The 22102-nt window shown below is 37.6% G+C and overlaps 2 protein-coding genes across 9 annotated transcripts in view; one reads left to right on the top strand and one right to left on the bottom strand.

Moving 5' to 3' along the window:
- The window catches only part of LOC123877993 (dynein regulatory complex protein 8), a 35498-nt gene extending 26091 nt beyond the window's left edge, over positions 1–9407 (bottom strand). Inside the window, exons 1-3 of one of the 4 annotated variants that reach the window (XM_045924963.1) lie at positions 9356–9407; positions 8949–9062; positions 8529–8652 (exon numbers count right to left, since the gene is read on the bottom strand). In XM_045924963.1, the coding sequence (XP_045780919.1) occupies positions 8529–8652; positions 8949–9062; positions 9356–9389 (272 nt within the window). In that variant the 5' untranslated portion in view covers positions 9390–9407. The other 3 variants (XM_045924965.1, XM_045924964.1, XM_045924966.1) reach the window with 3 other exon arrangements.
- Positions 9408–11172: 1765 nt separating this feature from the next.
- Positions 11173–22102, top strand: part of LOC123877980 (heterogeneous nuclear ribonucleoprotein U-like protein 1) — a 34152-nt gene continuing 23222 nt past the window's right edge. For 4 of the 5 annotated variants that reach the window (XM_045924939.1, XM_045924936.1, XM_045924935.1 and 1 more), the window contains exons 1-13: positions 11173–11451; positions 12709–12839; positions 13361–13542; positions 13936–13979; positions 14201–14361; positions 14894–15028; positions 15600–15710; positions 16162–16243; positions 17281–17417; positions 18455–18560; positions 19451–19563; positions 20503–20660; positions 21504–21693. In XM_045924939.1, the coding sequence (XP_045780895.1) occupies positions 11322–11451; positions 12709–12839; positions 13361–13542; positions 13936–13979; positions 14201–14361; positions 14894–15028; positions 15600–15710; positions 16162–16243; positions 17281–17417; positions 18455–18560; positions 19451–19563; positions 20503–20660; positions 21504–21693 (1680 nt within the window). In that variant the 5' untranslated portion in view covers positions 11173–11321. Of the gene's footprint in view, positions 11452–12708; positions 12840–13360; positions 13543–13935; positions 13980–14200; positions 14362–14891; positions 15029–15599; positions 15711–16161; positions 16244–17280; positions 17418–18454; positions 18561–19450; positions 19564–20502; positions 20661–21503; positions 21694–22102 lie in introns of all 5 variants that reach the window. The other variant, XM_045924937.1, reaches the window with a different exon arrangement.

Below are 22102 nucleotides of genomic sequence, written 5' to 3'. Positions count from 1 at the left end.
GGAAATATCTGCACCTTTGCGCGAGATGCTAGGTCAGAATAATAATTTTGAGTGGTTAGAATACCACGACCGGGCATTTAATTTATTAAAGTCAAAAATTAGTAGTGCACCGGTACTAAAATACTATAACCCCGATGAAGCCATCACGGTGTCGGTGGACGCGAGCGCGCGCGGGCTGGGCGCGTGCCTGCTGCAGGGTGGCCGGCCGGTGGCGTACGCGGCACGCACGCTCACGGCCACGGAGCAGCGCTGGGCGCAGATCGAGAAAGAGTTACTCGCAATTGTTTTTGGGTGCACGCGCTTCCACCAGTATATATATGGCCATGATGACGTTACCGTAGAGAGTGATCATAAGCCACTAGAGGTCATATTTAAAAAATCACTAAATGAGGCACCGGCTCGCTTACAAAGAATGCTATTGAAATTGCAACATTATTGTATCAAAATTCAGTATAAACCTGGTAAAATGCTATTTATAGCTGATACACTATCCCGCGCGGCGACGGAGCAGGGGACCGATGAGGATGTGTGTAAAGAAGTTATGATACATTTAAATACTCTGTACGACAATGTAGAAGCCACGCCGGAGATGTTAAACAAGATTAGAGAAGAAACTCGAAAGGATGGGATATTAACGGCGGTCGGAGTGTACTACAAAAATGGTTGGCCGGACAATAAGAGGGATACGGATATTACGGTGCGACAGTACTGGATGGTTCGTAGCGAGCTTCATCTGGTAAAGGGAATTCTTTTCAGGAATAATCGAGTTGTTATCCCGACTTCGCTTCGAAAAGATATGCTCAAGCGTATTCACGAAGGCCACATGGGGGTGGAGAAATGTCAGCGTCGTGCGCGTGACGTGATGTGGTGGCCCGGCATGAGCACGGACATCCAGCACACGGTGCAGGCCTGCGACACGTGCCAGCGCCACCGCGACAACAACCCGCGCGAGCCGCTGCAGCCGCACCCCGTGCCCCATCTGCCGTGGGAAGTGCTAGCGGCGGACATATTCGAGTTGAGAGATAAATATTATTTACTCGTAGTGGATTACTATTCTAAGTTTGTCGAAGTTCTGTTGCTGCCCAATATTATGAGTTCGAGTGTTATTAATGTTTTCAAAGATATTTTTAGTAGATTTGGAATTCCGTCAATTTTGAAGACCGATAATGCTGGCCAATTTTGCTCGGAACAATTTAAATCTTTTAGCAACACTTGGGGTTTCACGCACGTTACGAGTTCACCGTTATATCCCCGGTCCAACGGTCTCGCCGAACGGAACGTTCGAACTATAAAGGATCTTATGTGTAAGTCATATGAAAGTGGAGAAGACTGGAAACTTGCACTACTTAATTTTCGTAATACACCACTTTCTGGAGAAAAGTGGTCACCGGCACAGTTATTAATGAGTCGTCGCTTAAATACTCGTTTACCTTCTGGCACTTCTCAGCTAAAACCCAAAGTAGTGAGCCCGCAAGAGATGCGCGACAATCGCTCACAAAGGATAGCGCAATATAAGACATATTACGACAGAGGAACCAGAAATTTAATCCCACTATCGGAAGATGAACCGGTTCGAATGAGACAAAATAACGTATGGGTTAAGTCTCGTATTATACGTCCGGCTCGAGGAAACCGATCTTACTGGGTACAAACTGAAAATGGCGCCGTTTACAGGCGTAACCGACAACATATAATGAAAGTACCAAGCAAAGGCGAGGTTACCAATCACACAAACATGTCTTCTAGTGTCGATTGGGAACATTTAAATTCCGAGTCAACGGGCGGTGCAGATACAGGGCCGCAAACGGCACGCTCCCCGCAACCGGCGCACGCGCCTAAGGTGACAACTAGCGGTCGAGTAGTGCGTCCGCCGGTTCGATTTGACAAGGAATTTAATTATCAATAATTATTTACAAACTCAATTTAATAATTTATTAGTCAATTTTATATCATAACTATTCTTTTAATGTATTTTATTTCAATTCTGAATAATATAATAATTATGTTATTTACTTGTTCTGGCTTGCTTAGTCTAAGAATTAAGCTAAGTTTAGATAAAAATATGACTTATAGGTATTTTAAATATATCTCAATAAGTGCTATTTAATGTAGTTGTTATAATTAGCATGCTTAAACAATTATGAGTATAAAATGCATTGAGAAATAAAATTTGAGGGGGGATGATAATGTATGAATAATTTATGAGTAATGAATTAGAATTATAATATGAAGACGCATGTATACGTTTAGAACATAAAATGTATTTCAAACTTATTCTATAAGGAGGGAGATGTAGTAGGTAGTTTAATAAAATATAATATTATGTAGGTAGGCTTGTGAGTCATGAATAAAGTCAGTCGTCATCAAATAGTGGTTTGATTTGGACCCATGTACTATTACATCATTCACAATATAAGGGTATACAACAAGTTAAACTTCCACCTGAAGCTTCCGTTTACACGGGTGAATGTTATGGTTTACTTAAAGCTTTAGAATATGTTTTAATTTTAAAGATACCAAAAACAGTCATATTCTCTGATTCCTGCAGTGCTCTAGAAGCTATCAATAGATTTCCATTCAAATCCCATAAGCAGTCTTCAATTGTTTTTGGCATTAGAGATCTTTTATATAAGTGTTCACAGAAAAATTGTGATGTTGTGTTGGCTTGGGTTCCAAGCCATGTGGGCATTCTTGGGAGGTCACAAGGATCGAGCAGTGGTTACAACGGCCAGAAATAATATCACAATCACATTATGAGTTTGTTTATTGCACATAATAAACCACACATAATTATCGTCAGTAATATCTTTACACAAACTTGAATACAATTAATATTACAAATAAAAGCCTCACACACAGTGCGCGTCATTGGGAGGTTGAGCAGAGAGAGAAAGAGGGAGATACGAGGACAAGCCACAGAGTAAGTACATTATGTGTGTTACGTTGTATGCATACCACATAAATATTATATTTCTAACACTTCCCCTTATGCATATAACGTAAACAGCAAAAAATAAAAAAATTATAAATTACTCTATGACTACAAAAGTATACATTACATTTCTCATCCTGATATATGTCGAACACAAAGCTCATAAATAAACATGTTATGCTTTTTCTTGTCTAGAGGTTTGGTCAACACATCAGCAATCATTTTCTCTGTACACAAATATTTTACAGTCACAAAGTTGCTATTTACAAGGTCCTTTACATAGTGATAACGAATATCAATGTGTTTAGTGCGCTTGTGACAATATTCTTTACACTCTAATAATCTGTGCGCACTTTGATTGTCGTTATACACAGTTATACAGTTCAATTTTAAATTTGTAAAGAGCTCTACCAAGAAATTTCTTACAAAACTTAAGTCTTTACAAACGTCGCTTATTGCTAAATATTCTGCCTCTGTACTAGAGAGTGCTACACACTTTTGTTTACGAGACTCCCAATTTACTACATTTTTACCAAGCTTTATTGCAAACCCTGTATATGACCTACGATCAGTACAATCATTGGCCCAATCTGCATCGGTATAGGCACTCAATACCAATCGATTACTTTTTACATAGAGTAAACCATAGTCAATTGTACCCGCTAAATACCGTAAAACTCTTTTGGCAGCTGACCAATGGCATTTACCAAAACAGTTATTATACTGACTTAATTGACTACAGGTGTAAGCAATATCAGGACGCGTACATACTGACAGGTACATCAAACAACCTAAAAGTTGCCTATAGTTATATACATCATCATTTAATATATCATCTGATTTACATAACTTAAATCCTGATTGCATAGGAGTCGAAACTGGTTTACAGTCTGACATACCAAACCGGGTCAGTACTCTCTTTATATAAACTGACTGGTCTAACTTAAGTACACCTTTTTCTCTATCTCTTCTGACTCTAATTCCAAGATAGCTCTGAATAGGACCTAGGTTTTTAATACTAAATTCATGCTCTAATAAACTCAACAAAACCTTAATATGAGAGCTATCCTTATTATATATCAGGTAAAAGTCATCGACATACAATGCTATAATAATAATTTCCTTTTCTCTCTGGAAATAATACACACATGGTTCACATTTACTTTGTATGAAGTTATTTTTAGTCAACAAGTCATTAACCTTACAATACCACATTCTACTTGCTTGTTTTAACCCGTAAATACTCCTTTTCAAGAGACAAACTTTATTTTTATTTTTGCTATCAGTAAATCCCTCAGGCTGCTCCATAAAAATAGTTTCATTTAGGTTGCCATTCAGAAAAGCCGTATTTACGTCAATATGATCAATATTCAAGTCATATTCATTCGCCAAACTAAACAATAACCTCATAGTGGAGTGGCGTACAACTGGGGAAAAGGTATCAGTATAATCTATCCCTTCTTTTTGTGTGAAGCCCCTTGCTACTAACCTAGCCTTAAATTGCTGAAAATTACCTGAAGCATCACACTTCGCCTTAAACACCCACTTACATTTTACGACATTGCAGTCACTAGGGCGCTCCACAAGCGTCCATACTTCATTTTCCATCATAGAGTTGTACTCACGCTTCATGGCCTGCACCTACTCGTCGCGGTAAGGACTATCAATCGCCTCTCGATACGACTGTGGCTCGTCAACCAAAACATCCCTTGCAAACATAGACAGATCATAGTCATCATACCTTTTAGGTAGAACCGATCGAGTACTACGTATAGGGCGCGAACCTGCAGACACATCTTCCCCTCCAGTCAACGTCGCGCGTGGTGACGTCACAGTATCTTCTACGTCATCATCCGCCGAGCACTCAACAGAGGAGTTGTGTTCACTACCAGTGTCCCATGTATCTGTGGAAACACAAGAATTATCATTAAAACTTCCATTAGATAATATTTTGTCATCTGAATTAAAATTACTATTTTCCATTAATTTATTATTATCATTGACATTAGACAATTCATTATTAACATTATTATCACTTGATAAATTATGTAATAAACTAGAATTCATAAATATTATTTCATTATTATCACAAGAATTGTCATGTCCAAAATTAAGAAATCTCTCTTCCATAAACGTGACATCACGAGACAAAAGCACTTTTCTAGGGTCACAGGGATCTGCCAGTCTATACCCCTTAGTAGTTTCAGAATAACCCACAAAAATGTAAGGTTTACATTTAGGGTCTAACTTCTTACGCTTAACGCCAGGTACCAGCGCATAAGCAAGGCAACCGAACACCCTGAGGTGACCAAGGTCCAATTTAGAACCAGTCCAAACCTCTTCTGGAATCTGTCCGTCCAATGCAGCTGTGGGAGACCTATTTTTAAGATAAACAGCCGTCATTACTGCTTCTCCCCAGAACCGCTGGTCGAGACCAGAATGTTGCAACATGCAACGTACTTTATCCATAAGGGTACGGTTCAACCGTTCTGAAACAGCATTCTGTTGAGGACAATAAGGCACGGTAAGCTGATGCACTATCCCCTGTTCACGTAAAAACCCAGACAAAGTTGAATTTACATACTCGGTCCCATTGTCACTACGAAGACATTTGATTGATAAACCAGTCTGCTTTTCAACCATATTTTTAAATTCTATGAAGCGGCTACATACCTCAGATTTGTTCTTCATCAAGTACACGTAGCTCTTCCTTGAATAATCATCAGTCAGTGTCAGAATATAATTTGCACCACCCCAGCTGCTCACCGGCATGGGCCCACAGACGTCAGAGTGTACAAGCTCCAGAGCCCTGGTTGCACGACTGGCACCACTCTTTGGAAATGGTTTTGCAACCAACTTGCCCTTAAGACAAGCAGCACAATCTGAAAGTGATTCCTCAGCCTGAAACATACAACCATGTTTTAACCTATCTCTAAGAGCAAACATACCTCTAGAGCTGAGATGCCCTAACCGTTGATGCCATAACTGCATTGGCTGCTGATGAGCTGCAACTGCGGCACTCGGTGATTCCTGCTCATTATGAAGGAACAAAGAGTGCTCCTCTTTGTGCAAATACCTATTCCTAACACACCCATTTAATTTAAAAATCCCATTTAAATTACTAGCAGTACTGATAAGTTTATCATCTATGTCAAATATAAAACAACCTCCCGAATTGAACACCACTCTTAGATCTAATTCTATTAACTTACTAACGGATATCAAATTAGTAGTTAACTGAGGAACATACAAAACATTATTAAGAATAAGTACATTGTCATTTGATTGAATATTCACAGTCCCAACACCTTCACATAACATAGTCTCATTGTTAGCAACAGATACTGACGATGAAGTCCACTTGAGTGACACAAAGAATTCTTTCTTATTACACATGTGTGCAGTGCACCCAGAGTCCACGAACCAATCTTCCTGTCTGTGTTTAGAGAGATATGCGGCTGCCATACATTTATTATCACTGCTACTTTCTGTCACACTGTTTTTCTTTTTATCGCGCTTCAGTTTAAAACAGTTAGATTTTATGTGATTTTCCTTGTGACAGTAGTGACACTTTACTTTTCGTTTTGAAATATAAGCAGCTTCAGATATATTATGTGAATTTGAGCCGTTTTTCCGCAATTCCTCTTGTAGTAGACGAGTTCTCACGACTTCACTCGAGATCTTTGATGTTAGTGAGAACGTAGACAGATTAGACACAAGCGAGTCAAATTCCTGTGGTAGACCGCTCAGTAACAGTTCCGCTACTTCTTCGTCATCTATTTTTCGCCCAATATCGGCCAACTGTTGTACAATGTCAGAAGTGTTGTTTATGTACTTACTCATGTCGTTGAAGTCTGTGTAGCGTGTACGATGCAGTTCACGCAACAACAAGACACGACGCAAAAGTCCCTTGTCTTCAAAAATGTCCGAAAGGTTGTCCCACGCCTCTTTGGCACTAGATGCGTTTCTGATATGCTGGTACAGGCTAGGTTTAACACTCAAGGAAATGCGCGCCAGCGCACGTTGATCGCGCGCAGCGTCAGTGACCGCGTTTGCAGTAACACAATCCCACAAACCTTCTAGTATTAAAACCATACGAATCGCAAACTTCCAGGCTAAATAGTTCTGGCTGCCTTCCAGCTTCTCAATCGCAGGAAACAAAGACGTCGTCGGCGTGACACGTGAGCCGCCATCTTCGTTTGTAGTGGGAACTTCACCACGGAATGCCATTTTTGTTTCTTCACAATAGATCAGAGTATTTGTTCATTCGTACACGCACGTGCAATCTTCTTAAGCGATCGATCGATATATTTCTCAAACACGTTGTAAGTAAATCTCGTAGATTTAGATCTTGGCCCATGACCTCTTGGGAGGTCACAAGGATCGAGCAGTGGTTACAACGGCCAGAAATAATATCACAATCACATTATGAGTTTGTTTATTGCACATAATAAACCACACATAATTATCGTCAGTAATATCTTTACACAAACTTGAATACAATTAATATTACAAATAAAAGCCTCACACACAGTGCGCGTCATTGGGAGGTTGAGCAGAGAGAGAAAGAGGGAGATACGAGGACAAGCCACAGAGTAAGTACATTATGTGTGTTACGTTGTATGCATACCACATAAATATTATATTTCTAACAGGCATTCCCGGAAATGAAAGAGCTGACCAATTGGCAAATGAGGCGATACGTGTTGGAGATACTGTTCCATTCACCAATTATTGTTCTGATTTGATAAATTTATCCAAAGTATATTTGTATGAAGCGTGGGATGGGGTATGGAGTAACGATGGTTCAGTGGGTAAACATTATAGAAAAATTCAGACGTCCATTCCGAGGAAACCATGGTTCAGCCAGTTAGTTTTCTCAAAAACTGTTACTTCTATTCTGTGTAGAATGCGCCTGGGTCATGTATGTACCCCGGCGCATTTACACAGGATGAAAATTGTTCCCGATCCTCACTGTTCCTGTGGGGAGTATGGGGATTTGAACCATGTTTTCTTTGCATGCACTCTATATGATCGAACTGACTTTCTTGCTAATCTCGAATCATTGCACATTCCATTTCCTACATCTATATTATGTTTGTTATACACAAATTCATTTAATGTTTACAAAGTTTTATCTTTGTTCATAGAACATAATGATATCAAGATATAGTTAATGTATAGTTACTTATATTATATTATTATTTATGTATATGTTTAGATATATGTATATTATGTAATTATTTTAAAAAAATCCTTTTCCTTTCCAATTCCAAATCCCGATTTTTCATTATTTTATACATAATATATAGTTTCCCTAACTTGTAATTATAAATACAAACCTGACATTGGCTAATCTATGTAAAGCCAGACGAGAAGAAAAAAAAAAAAAAAAAAAAGATAATTAATCAAGCAATGAGCAATTTTTGATTTTCCCGCCAGAATCAATACCATAGAGTAGAATTTTTGTTTTAATAATTAAACCTAAGAATAAAGAATTAAACACAGGCGCATTAGGCAAAGATCAATTTATCAAATTATCCTATCGTTATAATCAAGTAGTTAGTTAACTAAATATAAATTAAGTATTATTTACCTATGTTCCGTCATAGCTTTACACATGAAAGGTAGAAAGTTAATGAGTGGAATATTTCCCGTAGCTTCCTTATTTTCGGTCGCTAGAATCACTTCTTGGATTTCGGCTTCAGTAGGACAACATCCTGCAACGATTTAGACTATTCTCAACCAAATGATGCTCAACAGGTTTAACCCTTAACCTGCACCTGATACCGCAGTGGTATACACAGATTAATAGGGATTACGTATCTATGTGGTATAGCTTCAAAAAGTTTCGAGTTCTATTCGCGAGATATTTCATATTTGGGTGCTAGATAATCATTTTAAAGTTATTAACACAGTAGATGCAAACTTATTTGTAAATTGTGCTTGTTTCTAATATATCTAGTGATTACCTATGAGATAGCAAAACACTCTTGAGTTTTTTTTATCTACCTACCTAAAGAGCGCAAGATAGTTCCAATTTCTCTCACATCGACGACCTGTTTTCCTGAATGATCAAATACTTCGAAAGCTTCAATTATCCTCTTTTCCAGTTCATTGTTTGGTTGAACTAAAAAATAATGAAATCTTATTGATATCAAATTAACTACGTACAAGAAATATACTTATGATACGAGCTGTTTTAATCGTCTTTTGATCTACTAAATTCATAAGCTTAAAATGTGAGGCGATTGGATGGCTTGCAAATGTAACTATTAATTTTTAGTTTCTTACTTTTTGGTTCTTCTTTTTTAGCCATTTTATATATAATGTTATTCTAAGAGATTCCAAATAATATCAAAAAATCAAATGTATACAACGTTTTAGAAAATAAATAGATTATATAAGTAGGTAGGTAAATACCAAGGTAAATAAATAAATGATTCAAAATTCTCATTAAAATAAAGTAAATCGCAGAGAATAAGAGTATGAGTATGAGTGTTATGTGAATGAGACTCTTTGGATGAATATTTTTAATAAAACCTTAAATAAAAAGTATTGTTGCTAAGCAACAAGTATTTTTATGACATATTTATCGTATTTTCAAAGTTACCCGCTTTTACTCTAGTCTGACGTGGACTTGTGTGGACTGCATTCAAAGTGCGCTCTACATCATTCTCTATGACAAAAAAGCGTAAATATTATCTGTGACACGTAAGCATTCGTGATACCAATTATTCAATTTTGTCGCTTTTTGGGGAAATACCGAAGTAAAACCAACCAAGCCGAAGAGATCTTTCATACTTCAATCTTTATAGATCTATCGGTATTTTGTTGTATTATTTAGTATGGATCTATTCATTTTGAATTATAATTTACCACCTGTTTTGCAAAGGTGTTTAGCCGTGGAGAAGAAAGAGCAAAGAGACTCCACGACACACATATTTTAAATAATTACTAATGAAAAATGGAATAACACTTAGGGTACTTAAAATATATTACACATCTAAGAGAAGTGAACTTACAACAAGTAAATCATAAAATATAAGGATACTTAACTTTGGTATAGCCTGTCACTCTTGTTTACTCTGGAGTGAAGAACTTCACCGATTGAATTATAGTAACTACCAGACTGAGCCTCTTCCGTTGGTGTATGTAGGGTAGGCAGTTACTTTTATAAACTCTTCCATGGTAAACAAGGCGGAAGCCGACCGTCACGTGATCCTAATATTAATGTCTTTGTACAGGTATATTTGTACAGATATTTGATGTATATATAGCGCCGTGTTCTCTACCAGGGTAGAAAGAAAAACAAAAGAAATGAACACTAAAAAATATATATTATAATTCACTATTTAAAGTTACAATTACTTTGGAAACTACTACACGCTACAACGGGCTAGATGCAACTAACGAATTACGCTACGTCGTGGCACGCGTAGCTTCTAAAATGATTACTCGCAGTGCCTCTACAGTCTTGTTCCTATATCAAATTAAACAACAATAAACAATAATGGACACTAATGACAGTGAAAACATGAACATTGTATGTTTTCTGACGCGTAATAATGACTCCGTTTATAATATAACTACAAATATTTATTTTAGACTCCCAAGTTTATGATTGGTCAATTTTAGCTGAAATAATTGACATAAAAGTCATTCTGCTATGACACACGCACCATGCAGTATGCACCATTTATGTACGGCGTTTTTTGAATTTATGTTATTGCAATCATATTTTAACTAACTAACTAGTTAGGTAAATATCTCTAATAATTAAAATAGTTAAAATTATTACCTATCAAACGTGAACGAAGACAATAAGTACCAATTCAAAGATTTTTTTTATTATTTTATTTCCAAGAATCGAATGCAGCGTATGTAACTAGATGTTATTTTTAAAGTAAATTCAAGATTCTAAAATCGGACTTCGTCTGCGATGGCGCTTGCTGGCGCGCGTGCTGTGCTTGTTTGGAGTGTTTTTTTTTGTTAAGAGTGGCTGGTTTTTGTGTTAGTTGGTGTTTTTTGGTAGTGGGACTGGGAAGCGCTGTAAAGGGGCGCCGCGCGTATGTCGGCGGGCGCCGGCGCAGACGGAGTCCATACTGTATAAATTCAATAACTTCAAAATATCACAAACTTGACATTGGCTAATCAGAGTAAAGCCAGATTTAAAGAAAAAAAAAATCAATGCAGAGAGATATTTAGGGGTAATTATTTTTATTAAGTGGTCACATTAATCATCGCCGCCATATTGGTTAGCTTGGCGCTTTTCTCGTGCATTGTTAATTTTCGCGAGATATGTTTTTACGGAATTCATATGATTTTGTTACTGTGATATAGTTATTTGTGGACAATAGTGCATTGAACATTTGTTAGAACTTTAAAAATGGATCCCGCAAAGATGAAAGTGGTGGATTTGCGGTCCGAGCTTGGGGCATTGGGTTTGGACACGAAGGGTAACAAACCGGCATTGGTGGAAAGGTTAAAGAAAGCTTTGGAGTCTAAAACTGGCAAATGTAAGTCGAAAATACAGCTGAAGGTATCAAAAATGTTTAATGATTAAGGTTTGCATAAATCTGACTTGACCACATGTGGTTGCAAACCGCCGCTTCCACCATGTTTTATTTGGATTTTTGGAATGCTTATCTGTGCATGACGCGTGTATAATTATTGTACAATTGTTTCCTCTTGCTTGTCCAAAATGCCGTTTGTGGCGAGTATTTAGTAGCGGTAAGTTTTAACAGGAAATCTAGGCAAAAGTTAGTGTCCCTCCAGATTTTTATGACGCCCGCCTATATTAGGGTTGTCAACTTTTAGTTGACAACCCTAATGACTGCGGCGAAACCCAAAGGAGGGTTATGTGTTTGACATCATATATACATGCAAAGAATCATGTTACAATGTGATTGAGGATAAACTAACACGCCAATAATCTACAAACAATCACATTTTTTGAATTTATAATATGAGTAGTGACTATTGAGTGATTGCAGTGGTAGAAATATCAATATTTGTCACACATATTGATAGTTGCAAAGTTGTCAAACATTCCAATTTTTTGACATAATGGTGCTACTTTAGCTGTCAACCATTTCTTAACTAAATTGACAGGGGCTAAAAGTATGCTTTCCTTTTCTATGGGACACATTGAGAAGAGAATTATTTCAATACCTGTTAATTGGGATATCAAAAATTAATTACACATTTTCTTAGTAATTACCTATTAAATAGAGGACCTTTGTTTGTAAAATCCACACCCACTGTTAGTTCTAAGTTGGCTTATCATTTTAATTTATTGATTTAAATTAACATGTGTGTCAAATGTTTATGAAGTTACATCTGTATATTTCATACAAGCTCCCACACTAAGCAAGCATTTTGATGTATATGATAAAAAGTTGCTGATTTCACTTGTAGGCTACATTTAATTTATAGATTGTGTTACAAAGTAGCACCAGTAATAGTATACTATTTATATATTTAGTATACTATTTATATGACAGTACAGTTGGCAGGTATAGAATTTTCGGACAGCAGTGATTTGATACATTACATTTAAAATTAAAACCTAAGATTTTTTAAAGAATAATTACTAATTAGCCTTGTTTATCAGGACTAAAATTCCCCTTTCTTCTCCAACTAAGCATACAGCTTGTGCTAGGAGTAGGTATGGAAATAGTGCAACGTGTGGGGTTTGAACCGCCAACCTTTTGGATTTTAGTCTGGTCCTATAACTGTTGAGCTTAAAATTTAAATCCATTTTTTGTCATCAGCGATAGCGGATACAACAATCTTGGATACGTCAACAGAAGATGCAGACGAACCTGCCACTCCAAGACGTGCTGCAGCACCCAGGACCACTAGACGGTCATCCTCATCTAGACTGGCTTCCACACCGGCTAGGGTAACGAACTATTTTATTGATTACTACACACACACACACACACACACGCACGCGCACACAAAAATCGGTTCAGCCGTCCCCAAGATTAGCCTTTTCAAACAGACAGACAGACAAAAATTTTAAAAACGTGTGATTCAGTTATAGTATCGTTCAAATAACCATATGACCTTAATATGTGGTAGTTATTTCGACATTACAGACAGACACTCCAATTTTATTTATTAGTATAGATATTAGGAGGTGGGCTGAAACATTTTGTGCATCCTACAGATAGAGAATTTGAACCCATGCCCCTCATGGCCCATCAAACCAGTACAAAGAGCCACAGCAAAACTAGAACAATGTCATTGAAAATACAACTCAATCAAAAATCAACTAGATTTTCAGTTATGTGTGAAGTTCGGATTTACCATAACCTACCTAAGTAATGCTTGTGACATAAAGTTGACAGATACAGCTAATATTGAGAGTCTTTTCTCCAATTTTATACACTATAATATTTACTTTTTCTTTTTTAACAGGTTACCAAAGAAGATCCTCCAACGATAGATGAAGAGCCACAGGACGATGATTCACCAGTGCGTGAGTCAAAGCCTGACAAGAAACCAGATCCACAGCCCAAGTCTGTGGAGAAGTCCAAACCTGAAGCTGACAAGAATGAGAAGAACAAAGGCGATGAACCATACAGCATAGATGATGAACAGTGAGTATCATCCGCCTCTACCACATAAGTGGCAAGTGGCGAAGACATTGTCACGTTAAAATGCTCAAGCTTAGAATATACACACTTAGATAAAAACACATGCAGACATATGTATAATAACACTTACACACATGAACACACTCTCACTATGCCTACACATGGGCACACTCATACACACACACAGATATACTCATTACTCATGTACACACGCACACGCGCGCACACACACATACACACAGACAGATTTTGTCAGGACAATCTGCTGAAATTTTGGGGGTTTATATGGTGGTGTAGGGAGACCAAGATTTTCCTCATTATCTTTTTTTTGTATTGTTGATTTTTCAAATCAAACTTATAATGAGAGCTAGGACTAATAATAATTTTTTTTTATAGGAGCCAATCGCCTGTGGAAGTTAAGCCAGATACAGATGACCAAGGTAAATATGTTTAACATTATGTTGTAAACTGTAACTACATCCACACAATGTTAGGTTTTTATAAATCCTCCAGGAACTAGATCTGTGTTTACATAATATAAAGTATTAAATGCTTGAGTTTGAATTCATACTAACAGTCTAATTTAATAAAATCTATAGTATATTAAAAAAATATTTGGAAATATCCCTATCCCTGAAATATCCCTGAATTGTACTTATAGATGAAGCCAGCTCCCAGGAAGGCGCTCCAGCGAATGAGTCGCGCGACAAAGACGATCAGCAGAATGACGCCGACATGGACACAAGTGAGAAGAAAGAGAGTGAAGATAAGGAGGAGAAGGATCGTGAAGAAGAAGAAGAAGAAGATGAAGAAGAAAGAGAGGTAAGTTGTTTAACTACAGATGAAGCAAGCTCTCAGGAAGGAGCTTGGAAGAACGAGTCCCGCGACTAGAAGATCAGCAGAATTAAATGGACACAAGTGAGAAGAAAGAGAGGGACAATAAGGAAGAGAAGAAGCGCTAAGATAGAGAGGTAAATTCTATTCGCGTAGTTTATGGTTGCCTTGTCGCGCCGCCTTGACACGCGCTCTTGTCAAAGGCGCCGCCGCGTCGTCGTCAAAAGTCGCTGTGAGCGCCGTACACCCGCAGGAGAATTTGTTATCTCACTACTCATATTTTTCATTATTAAATTATCTTGTGTTTATTATTTATATTCATATTTTATTACAATAACTATAAGTGAAATAGTATGTTAGTGAATAGACATTACCCAATATAAAAAGTTCCTTCTGGATTGTCATTGTAAAGTATGAATTCAACCCAACCTAATTATCACTATGTCATTGGCTCGCGCTTTAACTGCCCACTTTTCCAACCTACGTCGCATTTAATACATCTTTCTATTATTTGTTGCAGCGTAAACGTGAGTTAACCGAAGAAGAGGAGTGGGAGCTTCTCAACCAGAGATTGATAGAAAAGGAGAAGGAGAGACTAGAGAGGGAGAAGAAACAAGCGGAAGAAGATGCTAAGCGCTTCGAGGAGTTCAGTAATGTAAGTAGTTTTAGGTGAAAAAAAAAAAATATTATTTGAATAAGGACTGAGTTTTCAACCTATACTAACTAATAAATAAAATTGAAGTGTCAGTCTGTAATTTCCAAAAACTGTTTATTAGAATTGTAGCATGACCACCATAACTGAATCACACAATTTTAAAACGTTTGTCTGTCTGTCTGTTTCAATGGCCTGATCTTCGGAACGGCTTCCTTCACAAGGGGACTTTCACAGACAAGTAACAAAGTAGTAACAATTAACCAAGGAATAACATAGGCTACTTTTTTAACCGACTTTAAAAAAATGGAGGAGTTGTTTTTTTCTACTTATGTACATTGTTTCCGAAATCTCCGAGATTTCTGAACAGATTTGCATAATTTCTTTTTTAATCGATAGAGGCACTTTACAACATTGTTCCATAAAAAAATTGGATTCCAACTCTTCAATCCTGATGCTGCAGGGGATATGACCAATCCACGCGGCCGAAGCTGCGGGCATCATCGAAATAAGCCAGCAGGCTACAGTTGTACGATGCTCCTCAGAGTTATTCATTGTTGTAAATATGTTGTAGGACCCTGTGAAATTGCAACGCCTCAAAAAGAAGCAGGAGAAGAAGGCTCGCTGGAGCAACTACTATCGTACCATAGAAGTTACCAACGAAGTGCTGGCGCCTGTTGTTGAGGTAAGCTTATAAATGGTATAGACTATAGAGAGTCGGCGCGGCGCGTCAGTTAAGCGATCCTATACACTTCCTGGACGCTGTACGCTCGACCGAAATTGCCAGCGCACGTGGGTAATCTGTATGATTATTCTTTATTCTTTATTTACTTGCATTCATGTTTTACATCATAATAGAAAAAAATAATTATAATATTACAACATGAAGCCCCGTCAGGGCGCTGCAAAGTAATTACATATAAATAAAACGTCACATATATAAAAAAAAAAAAAAAAATTAAAAAATGTTATGGAAATTCCTAACTAATTATGTCCTATTAATTATATTAGATTATATTAGATTAAGGTGGATGCGACGGGTCTCGATTAATTCATTTCCTTTATCGATCGATTGCATAGATAGTTGCCTGAGGGTGGTAACAGGGAGCTTGCTGTACATTCTGTTTTGTCCGTAGGAGTCACCTCACAAGAAACAGGTAGCAGAGCCAAAGTATGTTGAACCTGAACTGGACGACAACAAAGTTACTCTGTCTTGGTGTAAGTATGACTGATTCATTAAAACTAGCCCAAACCCCCCCCCCCCCCCCCTGTTTAGGTATAATTAATTTCTGATAATCCTTTTTTACTTGGGGGAGGGCGGGCATCTCAATTCATCTAATTGAAAATTTTTCTTCAAATGTTGCCAAAAAGTGTATGGGTCTATAATCTTTGTTATGTATAAGCTCGGTGGAACCTGCTGCGTTATGCACATAATGATTGAGCTTGTAGTCGGGTTATCATCATCATCAACAACCCTTCGCCGGGTTATATGAGTATAGCCTCCTTTCACTAAGAGAAGGGTTGGCCATAGTCCACCACTCTGGCTAAGTATAATCTACAGATTGACAAATTTCACACACCTTTGAGAACACTATAGAAAGCTCTCAGGCATGCAGGTTTCCTAGTGCTAGTGATATTAGATTGCTTAAAACCACATTACTCTGAAAAGTTATAGGTGCGTGCCTGGGATTGAACCCCTCCGAATAGGAGGCTGACGTTTTGACCACTAGGCTATCACCACTATTGGCTAGATTAATCAGATTTTAGTGTTGTTTAATTTTATCTTGTTCCCTGCCGTGGCATGGCAAAGAAAAGCCAAAGAAAGACCTTTATGGAGAACCCTGGTCCCTGGAGAAGGCCTATGCCCATGGGCACCCTGAACAAAGAGAAAAAGGAAAACAAATGAAACACCAGTGTCAAAAAATAAAATATTATTTATTGGCTTGAAATATATTATGTACATAGCATTAATGTAATTCAATTCAGTAAATAAAGGCTTATAACAAGTGTAAATTAAAAATTTATAACACCCCCGACAAGTGAAGGTTACAGTAACTAGAAAAGAGCTGATAACTTTCAAACGGCTGAACCAATTTTCTGGATTATAACAGAAAAAACTAAATTAAAATCGGTTCATTAGTTTAGGAGCTACGAAACACACGTCAAACTTATAACACACTGATTTTTGGGTCGGGGGTTAAAAAATAATACGGAGTTTCTCAAAGTAACACCTGATTGTATCCAACATCAAACAGATGACAGCGACCTGAACCAGTATTTGGAGCTGCCAGAGTTGAACTCAGTAGTGCCGCTCAGCGAGGGCGCCTTTGCCCACGCGTGGGCAGGCTCCAGAGCGACGCACGGCGTCTCCAGTGGACGAGTGTGCTATGAGGTAAATCTAGATTATTCTAAAACAAAGCCATTTATTTAAATCTAGGTACTGCGACAGTTAGGCAACTTGTACCAAAACGTCGTGGGGGCTTCGACGTCACTGGTAGGCGTCAAATGTTACCTACGTTTGACGCTAGGTAGGCTATGAAGCGCATATTTTCCTTTGATTCACGTCACCCGTAGTCTATCAAACTGAGAGATCTCTCACTCTAGTTACTAGTTTACTAGGTCATTGTACATTCTTTGATTGACAATAGTTGAATGTGTAAGATAATAATTGATGTTATGGTGATATTTAAATATGCAAACTCAAAACTAAACCTCTTCACCAAGTTTGAACACTGCATGTTGCTAGTGACAACATTTAGATGATATGATATTTGGGGATGGAGAGAGTTATGCTTGGAGTTTCTCTACAACCTACGTGATCAAAGCAGAAATGAGGAAATCTGTAGGAGAACCAGAGTGACTGACATGGATCAAGCCCAAACAAAGGGGTATGGGTTTGATAAAAACTGCCACACTCCTTCCAGGTTAACTTGATTCCATCTTAGACTGCATCATCACTTACCACCAGATGAGATTGTAGTCAAGGGTTAACTTGTATCTGAATAAAATGCAATGCAATTTAAGCAGAAATGAGGAAATCTGTAGGAGAACCAGAGTAACTGACATGGATCAAGCCCAAACAAAGGGGTATGGGTTTGATAAAAACTGCCATACTCCTTCCAGGTTAACTCGATTCCATCTTAGACTGCATCATCACTTACCACCAGATGAGATTGTAGTCAAGGGTTAACTTGTATCTGAATAAAATGCAATGCAATTTAAGCAGAAATGAGGAAATCTGTAGGAGAACCAGAGTAACTGACATGGATCAAGCCCAAACAAAGGGGTATGGGTTTGATAAAAACTGCCATACTCCTTCCAGGTTAACTCGATTCCATCTTAGACTGCATCATCACTTACCACCAGATGAGATTGTAGTCAAGGGTTAACTTGTATCTGAATAAAATGCAATGCAATTGAACTCAACAGGTTCGTGTGGGTTCAGTAGTGACCACTACGGAGACTTCGGATAAAGAGACAATGGCAAGTGGACTGAGAATTGGCTGGTCCACTGATGACTCTTCATTGCATCTTGGTAAGACTATAAACTTTTTTCCACCATAAAGCACCATTATAAGTCAACTCATTACCCATCTATACTAATAAATAAAATTGGAGTGTCTGTCTGTAATTTCGAAATAACTACCTCATATTAAGCTCATATGGTTATTTGAACGATTCCAACACTGAATCACACGTTTTTAAAATTTTTGTCTGTCTGTCTGTCTGTCTGTCGGTCGGTCTGTCTGTCTGTCTGTCTGTCTGTCTGTCTGTCTGTCTGTCTGTTTGAAAAGGCTAATCTTTGGAACGGCTGAACCGATTTTGACGGGATTTTCACAGACAAGTAGAGAATTTGCCAGGGAGTAACATAGGCTACTTTTTTAACCGACTTTCAAAAAGGGAGTTGTGTTTTTCTACCTATGTATACCGAAATCTCCGAGATTTCTGAACCGATTTGCGTAATTTTTTTTTAATCGATTCCCACGAGTTCCCACGGGATTTCAGACCCTAAATCCACGCGGGCGAAGCTGCGGGCATCAGCTAGTATTATATAATATGTCAGTGTGTTGGTTTGTTGGTTTGACCTTCAATCACGCCGCAACGGATCAACGTTATTGTTTGCATAGGTATAATTAAAGAGTGGAAGAGGAGAGTGATAGGCTACTTTTTATCCTGGAAACTCAAGGAGTTTCCACAGGATTATTAACAACCTAAACCCACGCGGACGAAGTTGCGGGCATCAACTAATCACACTAATATTATAAAGGCGAAAGTTTGTGTGTATGTTTGTTACTCTTTCACAAAAAAAACTACTGGATGGATTTGGCTGAAATCCATACTAATGTTATAAATGGGAAAGTGTGTCTGTCTGTCTGTCTTGTAATCAAATAATATTACATGTTGGCAATGTGTTTGTGTGTCCAGGAGAAGATGAGCTGAGCTGGGGCTTCGAGAGCACGGGTCGCGCGGTCAACAACAGCGAATTCAAGGAGTACGGCAAGGCGTTCAATGAGAAGGATGTGCTTGGAGTTTACTTGGTGAGTACTCCAACACTTTGAAGGTGATTCAAGGCGAGAAACATAGTATAGAAATGTCCTTGATCTTGCAACACTCAAAATTGTCTTAATAACTAAGTTATCTTACTAATTGCTTAAATTATATGCTTATAGTTCACTTTGTTGTAGGTACTTAGGATTGTATTTAATAAGATGTAAATTTAATTGTACTTAGTTATTAATCTTTTGTGGAAATAAATTATTTGTTATTTGTTAAAAAAAAAAAAAAAAAAAAGAACGTACCAGCTATACTTACGTATTTAGGCTGGAGTTCGTCAGAAGCTTAGATTTGTCAGATTACGGTTGCGTAACCGTCGTTTAAACAACTGTTTAAATATTTACTGTTCACCCGTAAAAGTGTAGCATCTTTACTAAATCGGCGGAACACCATCTGTTCAAAGCTACGCTGCTGCTACGAACGATCGCTAAAAGGCAAAACTCACACACCAAGACATGTCTAGTATTTTGTTTCTAGTTACAAGAAATAATGACATCAGGTCAAGCCCAGCCTTCTTTTCCTTTTAAGTTTTTCGTCATACATCCAATCTCCCTAGCCAATTATCTCTTCATTATAAGATTTTGTTTTTCCTGCAATAACTTTGCTTTGTTATCCAACTGTTTGGTAATAAAACTATTTTGCAGGTAGATCAAAAGTTTTGCATTTACTCTCACATGTTTAAATAATGTGTGAGGTCGCAAGCAGAACTACAAAACATACGTACAACATAGTTTATCATTTTTATCATTTTTTAAATAATACATATCAAAAATCGTGGAACCGGCAGGATTCGAACCTTCGTTTCCTACATTTTTTTATCACATTACAGTGCAAGACCCTATTAAAGAAACATATATGGTTAAATTAATTCCGGCAGCATTACCTATATCAATCCATTTTACTTACCAAATTGTTTTTCATAGGATCTTGAATCCAACCCATGCAAGATATCTTACACCCTGAATGGTGTGGAACTTGGAACAGCCTTCGAGTTTGACAAGCAAGATCTCAACGGCAAAACATTGTTTCCCCACGTGCTGACTAAGAACATCTGCTACCGAGTCAACATGGGATACGATAGGTGAGTTGGCATGAGTTTGGAATATGATCAACCCATTGCCGGCTCACTACGGAGCACAGGTCTCTCTAGTGAGAAAAGTTTAACCATAGTCTTATCACACTGGCCAAGTGCAGATTGGCAGACTTCACACACCTTTGAGAACATTATGGAGAACTTTCAGGCATGCAGGTTTCCTCACAATGTTTTCCTTCACCATTAAAGCAAGTGATATTTATACTATTACTTGAAAGTTTAAACTTACCAATGGGTCTGACTGCAGCCAAGTGCTAGTTTTTAAATTAAAAAAAAATTGACTGATGCAGAATTTATAGTCTTAATTTTAACGAATAATTTTGTAAAGTTTCCTGCATAGTAATTAAAAATGTTACTTAAATATTAAGTATACAAAAAACTAAGCAGGTATATCAACATTTTGTATTTACTCTCATACAGCTTATGTTTTATGAGATCGCAAGCAAAATAACATTTTTAAACTCCTTGGCATTGTAAAATTATTTTGACTTTAATTAGGATCCCACATCAATAAATAAAATTACAGACCTAAAAACAGGAGAACTGTAGGGTCATTATGACTTCTGCTTAATATGAAGTTTACTAGGTTGTACACTAGAGTAGTGTTCTTTTTTTTTACAATGTTCATTTCGAAAAGAGATAGCCCTATTAAGTTTAGGTTAGAGACCAGCTGTTGTGAGTGAAAAAAAATGAATAGAATTAAAATTCCACATGTACGAATTGGCATGTAGTATCCAATAATTTGCTGTACTTTCTTATAAGGTTTTATAAAATTATTCTGAAATAAACAGTAAATAATTGTTTCATTTCATGGGTTTTCTTTGTCCTCAGATACAATATGCTGTCCCGAACCAAAATTGTAAGGAAAAGGATCGAGATACCAATTGAGCAGGTTCTTGAGGAGAAGCGAAAGAGGGACGAAGAAATCAGAAGGCAGAAAGAGGAGGCGGCCAAGAAAGCTAGAGAAAGACGCGAGAAGGAGAAAAAGGAAAGAGAAGAGAGACAGAGGAAGAAAAGAGAGGTATGTGAACATTTGTGTAATGCCTGGTCTCATTATGTGATGCAAAATATGTTCACATTTTTTATTGAGATTGAGACTTGCGCTTGATCAAAATTATACATGAGACAGAGCAATAATGAGGTCTAGGTTGGGGCGCGCTTGCCTAGAAGAAGCCTATTCACTCTTGCCTTGAAGTATATAAGTTACTTGCTGACACCCGCAACTTCGTCCGCGTGGATGTAATATTTTAAAAATCCCTTGGGAACTGTTTGATTTTCCGGGATAAAAAGTAGCCTTTGTGCTAATCCAGAGTATAATCTATCTCCATTCTAAATTTCAACCCAATCCGTCCAGTAGTTTTAGCGTGAAGGAGTAATAAACACACACACACACACACACATACAAACTTTCGCCTTTCTTCTCTCTGGGC

The sequence above is a fragment of the Maniola jurtina genome, chromosome 25 (genome assembly GCF_905333055.1).
Source record: "Maniola jurtina chromosome 25, ilManJurt1.1, whole genome shotgun sequence".
In the NCBI taxonomy this organism is placed as follows: Eukaryota; Metazoa; Arthropoda; class Insecta; order Lepidoptera; family Nymphalidae; genus Maniola; species Maniola jurtina.
The sequence above is the reverse complement of the archived record's forward strand: the minus strand, read 5'-3'. Positions and strand labels throughout refer to the sequence as shown.